This window comes from Fulmarus glacialis, unplaced genomic scaffold (assembly GCF_000690835.1).
Source record: "Fulmarus glacialis isolate BGI_N327 unplaced genomic scaffold, ASM69083v1 scaffold16373, whole genome shotgun sequence".
Taxonomy (NCBI): domain Eukaryota; kingdom Metazoa; phylum Chordata; class Aves; order Procellariiformes; family Procellariidae; genus Fulmarus; species Fulmarus glacialis.
Window position 1 is genome coordinate 1 of NW_009203701.1, and position 9,778 is coordinate 9,778.

At 44.3% G+C, this 9,778-nt stretch overlaps 1 protein-coding gene across 2 annotated transcripts in view; it reads right to left on the bottom strand.

Annotated features, from left to right (window-relative positions):
- Positions 1–243: 243 nt before the first annotated feature.
- Positions 244–9,778, bottom strand: part of SIRT5 (sirtuin 5) — a 9,655-nt gene continuing 120 nt past the window's right edge. Inside the window, exons 2-8 of one of the 2 annotated variants that reach the window (XM_009574743.1) lie at positions 7,108–7,247; positions 5,057–5,282; positions 3,398–3,485; positions 2,396–2,449; positions 1,344–1,467; positions 399–514; positions 244–250 (exon numbers count right to left, since the gene is read on the bottom strand). In XM_009574743.1, coding sequence (XP_009573038.1) covers positions 244–250; positions 399–514; positions 1,344–1,467; positions 2,396–2,449; positions 3,398–3,485; positions 5,057–5,282; positions 7,108–7,247 — 755 coding nt within the window. Of the gene's footprint in view, positions 251–394; positions 515–1,343; positions 1,468–2,395; positions 2,450–3,397; positions 3,486–5,056; positions 5,283–7,107; positions 7,248–8,812; positions 8,829–9,778 lie in introns of those variants that run through there. The other variant, XM_009574744.1, reaches the window with a different exon arrangement.

Genomic DNA, 9,778 nt, shown 5'->3' on the forward strand with positions numbered 1-9,778 from the left:
GGGAAGTGAAACCTGGAAGGAAGCAGCCCGGTGAAGGGGCGGGCAACGACCAGCGCACGCTGCTTTTTTCTGGCAGTGCCCGAGTGCGTTTGACACGCAGGTAGCTAGTTAGTCCTGCTACCGAGGGAGGGGGGGTTTAGGTCACCTAGGACCTAAGGACAGGCTTCAGCTTCATGCTTGGGAAAAATATAGTTGTGTCTTCAGTGTAAGTTAATTCCACCAAGAAAGAACAATCATCTTTTCTTACTTACTAGAAGAAAATAATATTTCTTAAACATTGGGGAGGAAACTAGATCATGTTTGTTAAAAAGTTTTCTAAGCATTTCAGCAACCCAATGGAAAAGATAATGAAGATGGAGAAGGCTAAAGCTTGCTAGTTTAAGACCAAACAGCTTTACCTGAATCTATTTGTAGCAGGAGTGGCTTCCATGTTAAATTCTGCAACTGGCACTCCTCTGGCGGATACCTGAGGGGCAAACATAGCGGCAGGATACACCACGGAGGAGGTCCCGACCTGCAGGGACAGGGCAAAAAATCACGAGTGTAGCAGGCCCATACAAAAACCAAACCAACCCACACGGTAAGGACCCTTCTCAGAACACTGGATCTGCAAAACCACTAAAGCATGGAAGATCCCTACAGAAATGAAACCAAATCAATATCTGTATTTAGTGTCACTGCATATGTAGCTATTTAACATAGCGTAAGAAGCAGGAATTGCTTCTCTGATATGCAACCCAAAGAAGCCTGTTTGGGGATTGTAACTGTAGATGAACAAATATATCGCAGAAACAAAATGGCAGACTTTGCTTTCAGGAAAAAAAAAAACCCACAAGATGTCCCTTCTGTTACTTGAGATTGTTTTCTGAAGGGTACACAATATTCTCAGCAAACGTTTTGGTCAGCAATGTAAAACCTACGTGGCATGTAAACAACCTCACAAAAAAAGCAGCAGGTGATAACAGCTAGCTACGTTCTTACAACTTTTTGTTACTTTTTTTTTAAACTGACCATCCAAATAATCCTGTTTTTCACTGTTTGAGAAATTCAAATATTAGCTAACCTCTAACACTTGAATCTCTAACACCTGTCTACACTAAATAAAGACTGCAGATGCCAGCTGAGTAAGATGTATGCATGCCGAACCTGTTAACTTCTGAGTAGTATACCTAAATTCTCAAACTTCATGGTCTTTTAATGTTTTACACTTGACACTAGAGAGTCCCTCGGGCACTTTTAGCTCCCTCGGGAAGTGCAGATGCACCTCCTTTATCCAGGAGGTGCAACCTCTTCAGCGTGGCTTTCCCGCGGTTAAGAGGCTAGGTAACAACAGCGTCACTCACTACCAAGCAGAGGTCGCATATCTCAAGCTCCTTCTCAACCTCTGTGAGAATGTCGGGATCCAGCGTTTCACCAAACCACACAACGTGGGGACGGAGGAGCCCATTGCAGCCGTCCTCCTCACACCTGTTTAAAAATGACAAAGGGACAGCGTTATGCTCCTGACGTGGACGTTTCAACCTGCAAAACGGCAAAGCAGTTTTCATTCTCATTTGGACATGTCTTATCTGCCCTCGCTCTTTCTTCCTTCTCTTCCACAGCGCTCCCCACACCCTCCTCTACCACGTGCTGGACAGAAGGCAGCTGATGCCGTGCTACACGCGTGTTGGAAGTACACACATGCTGCCCGGTCACACAGAACGGGTTGCAGAACAGTTGTTCAACTCAGATACTTAATTGTGTCTTTCCTTTATTCAGCTCCTGAAACGCATGAAGCACAGTATGTGCTACAGACCTCTGCCTTCATCAACTTTAACAAACTGGCCAACAGGTTTTTAAGGAGAAAGTGAACTGAAAGACAGAAGCATCACGTTAGCCTATTTTCCTTAGGAACCAGATGAAAAATACAGTGGCTTCTTGCATCTGCAACTAGCTAAGGCAAAGCTTCAGCCGTTATAAAAAAGCACCATGGCATACTTAATGCCTGCAAGGAGCTATGCAGTGGCTGTACCCCAGCACAGTATTCCAGACTGACTAACAGTAGGTAGCACCTGCAAAGTAACAAAACGTTTACTGTTTCTTACTGCAATTCCCCTACTACTCCACTTACTACAAACCCTATGAATTTAGGCATGTTTCAGCTTGATGCTCAAGTACACAAGCATGCGATCCCTTTAGCATCACGGTAAACTTCTAGTACATGCTCCTGTTGTCTGCTGTCCCCCGTAATGCCAGGTTTAGATTTAGATTCAGTTCTCTGGGGCAAAGTCCCACGTCTTTTTCTCCCATAGAATATTTCCATGTCCTTCCAGAACTACGTGAACAGTAACGTAAGCCTTTGAGATGCACAAAGCATGAAGAGGTAACAGCAAAAACCAAAGCAGTCCATACATACTGAGGAAGGTCTTCAACTGGAATCGTGGCGTCTTCCGTTTCAGGATCTGGAGCGCTGAATTACAAAATTCAATCATTCAAAATGCACTTTATATATTAATAAAAACTTAGTATTCTCTAAAGCACACTCCCCAATCAAGGAATCTTTGCAACTTCAGCCAACTTCAACACCTACTACAACCCTAAAACACCACACAGAGGGCAGGCAGGCATTTGTCCAGAATAACCCCAGAGCTAAGCAGCTGTAATAAGCTGGTCAAAGTGCCCGTCAAAGGCACAACAAATATTTATGTAGCTACCTAAAGATCTGGTGAAATGCAAAGGGAAAAAACCCTAAAAATCTATGAGTGTATGCCTGTCCCATCCCCCCGCCCCCTTTTTTTAAATGGTGAAAGAAAGAGGATGGCTAGACAAAGGAGACTGAAGGATTCTTCTGCAACTTTTTATGTTGCAGAAATCCTGGGAACTGATGCTTCCCTCCTGATTGTTTCACACATCTGTATTTTGAGACCTGTAGTCATGAGAATCTTATTGATGAGTTGAAGGACAAAAGCTACTGGGTGCTCAAGAGATGCAGAAGAGGACAATCCATCTATCAAGTGATGACAGTCCAATTTAAGGAATAAGCGTCCGATTTAATAAAAAACCCGGAAGTGAAGAGGATGGGAGTAAACACACATTCTCAAAGAGTACAATTAGTTGATGTCCAATATGAGAGTTTCAGACCATCTGAAATTGTTCTAATTAAAACATATATAATGTTGTGCTAACTTAGAGGTTAACTTGTTATTCATTCACAGGACTTATGGTACCACGGGCTCTCACTGAAGTTACCAAACAGTATACTGAGGTTTCAAAACAGTTGTGTAAAATTTAAGCATTAATACTACTAAAGGAAAATGAGGTGGTTGGCTGAAACTCCTGTATGCTCCTAAAATGGTTCCTTTTCTATTGAACAGCAGGCAAAGTAGAAAACAGAGCGTTTACAAGGCAGACGTATTACCCTTTCCCGGCCAATGCGGGGCATATTGGACTCTTGTAATTCGCAGCCACGTTTCCACAGTTGGTGCATCGAGTTTTAAATAAACTACCTGAAACGCACAAAAAGAAAACATTAGGGATCAAGCAATTGCTCTGAGGCATGGCTGCACAAGCAAGTGGTTGTGTTTATCCCGGACGGCCTTTTTTTGACTTTGAAGACTATACCTTATGGGTAACTTACTGCATGAACGTAACAGCCAAGTGTTGAGAGCTGGCAGCATTATGAACGAGACGCTATTTACGCAGCGCGTACACACGCTTTTGTTCAGCAACCCGAGGTGACCAGTGTCATAGTTAAGCACAGACCAGGCCCAGCAAAGACAGACGCAGCCCTTTCAAGCTGCAAGACCGCAGTGAACAACAGCAACAGTCCCTCTAAGCTATGATTTGTCACCTTGTTCTACCTCACCACATGAGCAATACACAGCCTCATAACAGTATTTCAGAAGAAAATCATTATTTAAGGTATTACTGAGGGATATGATTTCTGCTTATTGTTTCTCCCCTTAAAATAGAAACGTTTTCTTAAAAAAAAAAAATGGTGTTTAATGCTGTTTTGTTTTATGCAAACTCCCCAATCCCAAGACTTTTGTAGAGTTACTAATGTGCTGTAGAGATGCGCAATATTACCAAGAGTTTAAAATTGCTTCTATTTTGTACAGAATAAGGATAATCAAAATTAAACTACACCCAAGGCTTTACCCTTGGATCCACAACTGCAAAACAATTTGTGCAGGTTTCCTGTGTCCAGATCACAAAGCAGCGGTGGGAAAATTTAAACCTTTCGTGATACTTAAGAGTTAAGAAGCACCATAGTGCTGGAGAACCAGGATGGGACTTTGTCCTGGGAGACCTTCACTCTGCGGCAGGGTGGAGGAAGGAGGAGTGGGGGCACCTCAAAGGATGGAGAAGGGCCTCCTCACCCTCGTTCTCTCCACCCCTGTATATTTCCTCAGATCCGAAAGTCCCGCTGACCCCCGTGCACTGCACCTGCATTGTGCTCCTCTGGCACTTTGCGGGAGCGAGGAATGCCCCACCTACAGGGAAGAGAAAGGGAGTGCCACTGGGCGTAGGAGAGAAAGGTAAGGGAATCTCAGCTGTTTCCAGCCCCTTCTTCCTCCTGTAGCCAAGGACGGCACAGGTGGGTCTCTGAAGGACAGGACAGGACCAAGGGAAAGCGGCAGGTAGCAGAGCAGAAAGCACCAGGGCTGGCGAGACCAGTCTTGCCAGTGCACCTTTTATTGGCAGCAATACCAGTGTGGCACCACCACTACCACAGAGCAGAAGTCCTCAATGGATTCTTTTCTCCTTTCCTAAGCGAAATCAGCCAAGTGTCCCTATCCACATGTATTCAAGTGGATGTGAGGCAAAACCGAGCAAGTGGGAAGGGAGAACCAGTTCCTGTGTACTGCCAGAAGCCATTAAAAAATAAAGATGACAAATAAAGGGAGGCTATGAAGTACCCGAAACAACGTCCAAAAGAGAACGGGGTGACATTGTGAATAACTTCATGCAAGTTATTACCATTTTAAAGACAAATTTCTTTCCTCCCAGTACTTATCCCGCTTTCTCTTGCCCCCAGTTTTGCCGGCCTGTAGCAGACAGGTAAGCTGATTCTTACCGTGAATTTCTAAGAGGTGCTTTGTGCCTGCCTTTCTGTGTAGTTCATCAATATTCTGAGTAATGACCACAACACTCCTTCCTTGCTTGCTCAGTCGCCTTTCGCACTCCGCAATGGCGATATGCGCAGGATTTGGGTGTTTGCTCAACATCACTTCCCGGCGGTAATGGTAAAATTCCCATACACGAGAAGGGTTTCGCGCAAAAGCCTCTGGCGTAGCCAGCTCCTGGAAAAGACAAAACCACTCATTCTACCAACAAAAGGGCAAGAAAATCCCCTCCCCAGGTGAAGCCCCGCTAGCATACTGCCACTTACACTGCTACCAGCGTAACAGATAATCAAAAGCAGGTTATTTATAACCAGATGCAGTTGACAGGAATATACTTCAATAGCCCTTACGAGGACAACAAATCAAAGTATTTTATTAAATGAGGAAATAACTGGTACATGGTTTTACATAGTACACTCAAACCTTATTCTGTGCTGCTCTACCAAACCATTAGGAGTTTAGTACGGCACAAAGGAAGATGAGATGCTTCGATGCACACGATTTTTGGCATTCAAAACTCTCTTTTCCACAGCAGCCATAAAACTCAGCATCGTGTGGATGTATTCCCTTTGCTAGCAATTTCTTTTCTGCCTTAATTTAAAGTGTAACACAAGCCAAATTTTACAGTCATCATCAAAACCAAAGTCTAATGTCTTGTCTTTTATGTGCCGCTAAAATCTAGGCTATACTGTTCGCACTAACTTCAATTTTGCCTCATCTTTTTTTAAAACAAGGAGTAGCTCAGTCTGATGCTTCAATGCACAATTCTACTGATACAAAAATGCTGAATGCAAGCTTTCTGGTGCAGAAGGACCAGGCATTCACACACACGCATGCTTTATTTGAATTGATAACCACTGAAAGGAAAAATGCATCTTTAGATTCAAACCATCTTGAAAAACTTATCTCTCTGACCCCTTTTTAACTTCATTATATCTTTCATGAATGCTGTCATTAAAAACCATAAAGAAAGCAAACGCGATTGCAGTGTTCGGGGTAGCAGTTAGTGGCAGTATGACAGTTACTTGAAACATCTGCGGCACCACGCAGGATCAGGCTCACGAGGCACCTACACCAAAACTCGCTCGTTTTGGTGCTCGCCGCTGCACCACTCCACCCCGCAGCGCCTGCTTCCCCCTCCTCTCCCACCCCGGTGGCTCCCAGCGCTGGCGAGATCACACCGGCAAGAGAGACAGAGCTTGTGGCAGGGTTAGAGACTGTGAGGAACCCTCCCCCCAAACAAACAAAAAATCCTAAAACATTTTTAAAGAGTATTATGAGAAACCAAGATTAAAAGAAAACAACTACTTGGTATTGTTGGTTCTGTCATTATTATTATTATTATTATTACCGGTGGCTCCCAGCGCTGGCGAGATCACACCGGCAAGAGAGACAGAGCTTGTGGCAGGGTTAGAGACTGTGAGGAACCCTCCCCCCAAACAAACAAAAAATCCTAAAACATTTTTAAAGAGTATTATGAGAAACCAAGATTAAAAGAAAACAACTACTTGGTATTGTTGGTTCTGTCATTATTATTATTATTATTATTATTATTATGTTATTTTGGTATCTTAAGATTCTTAAGGTTCTTAAGAGTTTAAAACAGGAAAGGCCCCAGGAGGTAGGAAAAGAATGAGGGTGTCAAACGTTTTAAAAGTTTTGTTCCCAAAAATAATAATTCTCGGTTTTAAGTCCCTTCAGCTAAGCTGCAAGGCAGCAAGAAATCAAGGACAGTAGAAAGTCGCAGAGCTGTCTGCAAAAACATCGTTTTTCCCAAACAACCGATAAACCAAATGACGGAAGAGAAGCTGCAGCTGCACAAAGCAGCCTCCCCCGAGCACGGGGAAGAGCTGCAGACACAACCGTAGGGACAGCTCTGTCCCCACCGTACCGCCGTGGGAGCCTCCACCCCTAAGGCACCCAGCTGCTTCTGACTCTTCACGCTCACCTACCCGACGGACCGAGAAGCACGGCTGCGCTGACACCTGCCACCAGCACGTACCTGGGCTTGCCACTTTCTCCAGAAACCTCCAGCCCCTCTGAAGGTAGGAACTCCACTCTCCGCACTAACACCGGCTCCCGTGATAATGGCGATATGCTTCGCTTTGGCAAACACTTCTCGAAAATCAGCCATATCTATGCGCGGGGAGGAAAAAAAAACAGCTGTTCAAACTCTTGCACTTTTCTATAAGAGGCCATACATACAGCGCTGGTAAACTTATGCATGCAGAAATGGCTTCCACATATACCTCCCATGACTTCAACTAAAGAATACTAATTTGTTTCTGAGTTTTTGTATATTGGAATTTGAAGGGCAGTTCCTGGAGATCCTCAAAAATGCATATGAACAAGCCCCATGGGGCAACATGTATTAAACTACGAATATACTCAATATTTGAAAGACGGAGCCTTAAACTAAAACCCCACACTAGATGCTACCACGATAACAACTGCTGCCACCACCACCCAGGAACAGTTTGCTTCCTAATTGTAAGGTAAGGTCCTGAGATGAAAAAAATTTACATTTAGTTACAAAGTATCACCTTCAAAATAAAGGTAATTTGGGAAAACACATTTTCTTCTGAGGCATCTTGCCCATTTTCTAGGTTTGCAATTGTATTTTTTATTTTTGAATGTATATTCCCTCTGTTTTTCCCTGCATGGTAAAGTAACTTGGGAAAAAGATGGGAAATTTCCTTTGCATTTTTCTAAAAACAAGATTAAAAAGGAACAGGTTAGCTGAAGAGAGCAAAAAAAAAATCTCTTCCAGTTTACCTCAGATATTAATTTTAAAGCAACATATTTTAGAATCACAGAATGGCTGAGGTTAGAAGGGACCTCTGAAGATCGTTTAGTCCAACCCCCCCCGCTCAAGCAGGGTCATCCAGAGCAGATTGTCCAGGACCGTGTCCAGTTGGGTGGGTTTTGAGTATCTCCAAGGACTGAGACTCCACCACCTCCCTCTGCACAACCCATTCCAGTGTTTGACCGCCCTCACAGTAAAAAAATGTTTTCTTTTTTCACACGGAATCTTGTGTGTTTTAATTTGTGTCCGTTGCCTCACGTCCTGTCACGGGGCACCACTGAGAAGAGTGCCTTGTCTTCATTCCCTCCCATCAGGTATTTTTATGCACTGATAAGGTGCCCCTGAGCCTCGAGAGGCATCTTATCTTTTCTCTTCCAGGCTAAACAGTCCTGGCTCTCCCAGCCTCTCCTCCTATGTCAGATGCTTCAAGCTATTAATCATCTTTGTGGCCCTTTGCTGGACTCTCTCCAGTAAGTCCACGTCTCTCTCGTACTGCGGACGGAGCCCAGCACTGGACCCAGCACTCCAGGTGTGTCTCACCAGTTCTGAGCAGAGGGGAAGGACCACCTCCCTCCATCTGCTGGAGATGGTCTGCTGAGCGCAGCCCAGGGCACCCATTAGCCTTTCTTGCCACAAGAGCTCATTGCTGGCTCACAGTCAACTTGGTGTCCACCAGGCCTCTCACGGCCTCTTCTGCCAAGCTGCTTCCCAGCTGGTCAGCCCCAGCCTGTCCTGATGCATGGGCCTATTCCTCCCCAGGGGCAGGACTTGGCACTTCCACTTGCTGAACTTCATGAGGTTCCTGTCAGCCTGTTTCTCCAGCCTGTCGAGGTCCCCCTGGATGGCAGCATGACCCCCTGGCGTATCAGCCACTCCTCCCAGCTTTGTGTCACCTAGAAACTTGCTGAGGGTACACTCTGCCCCATCATCCAGATGATTAATGAAGGTGTTAAACAGTATCGGCCCCAGTATTGACTCCTACAGTACACCACCAGCAAATGGCCTCCAGCTGGACTTCAAGCTGCTGATCACAACCCTGATCTTCATAATTCACTATGTGGTTCTTTTTTTTTTTTAACCAAAGGCAAGTAAGTTTTTACAAGGGAGATAGTCGCTGGAGAAGTCCCAAGACCCACAGCACGAGCACCATAGAACTGGGCAGAGAACACTATGATTCTGATGCCCCGTCTGCTGTTGTAAATGAAACCTCACAGAGCCCGTGAATGTGTAAAGATCAGCCAGAAGTCCTCCTAGTCCAGACCCCGGTCTCTCACAGCAGCCAAACGCTGATGCTCAAGACGGCAGAAAAAGCAAGTGCACCTTGGCCACCCAGCTGCTAGGGATTTTCCTATTATACCTGTGAAGTTCTGTGCATGGTTTTCAAATTAAAACACATCCTCAAATTAAAAAGCAAAACCAAAAAAACCCCAGACAAACAAAAAGAGGTTATTTACTATTACGAGACTGAACAAGGTTCCTGAGGTTACCCAATACCCTGCTCCCGAGCCGGTACAAATGCTCGAGGCCCTCCATAATTCTTTTACAAAGAAATGAGGGGTGAGTTTTATTACCCATTAGGACTATGAAAAGGAAATGCAATTAATTAGCATACGTTTATGTGCATAAATTATAAATACTAAAAACAAATCACCAGGCAACCACAGTGACTGCAACTGTGCGAGGGGTTTTGGTCTTTTTATCCATAGAAAATAAATTTTAGCAGCTGAAAAAAAAAAAAATCAACTTCACACTCTTCTAAACATTTTGAATTAAACTATAGATTCTGCCTATTACATGAAACCTCCCAGAACTTCAAATCTAGCTTAAACACCTATCCGGGGTGCTAAAGGAAACAAAAGGATGTCTT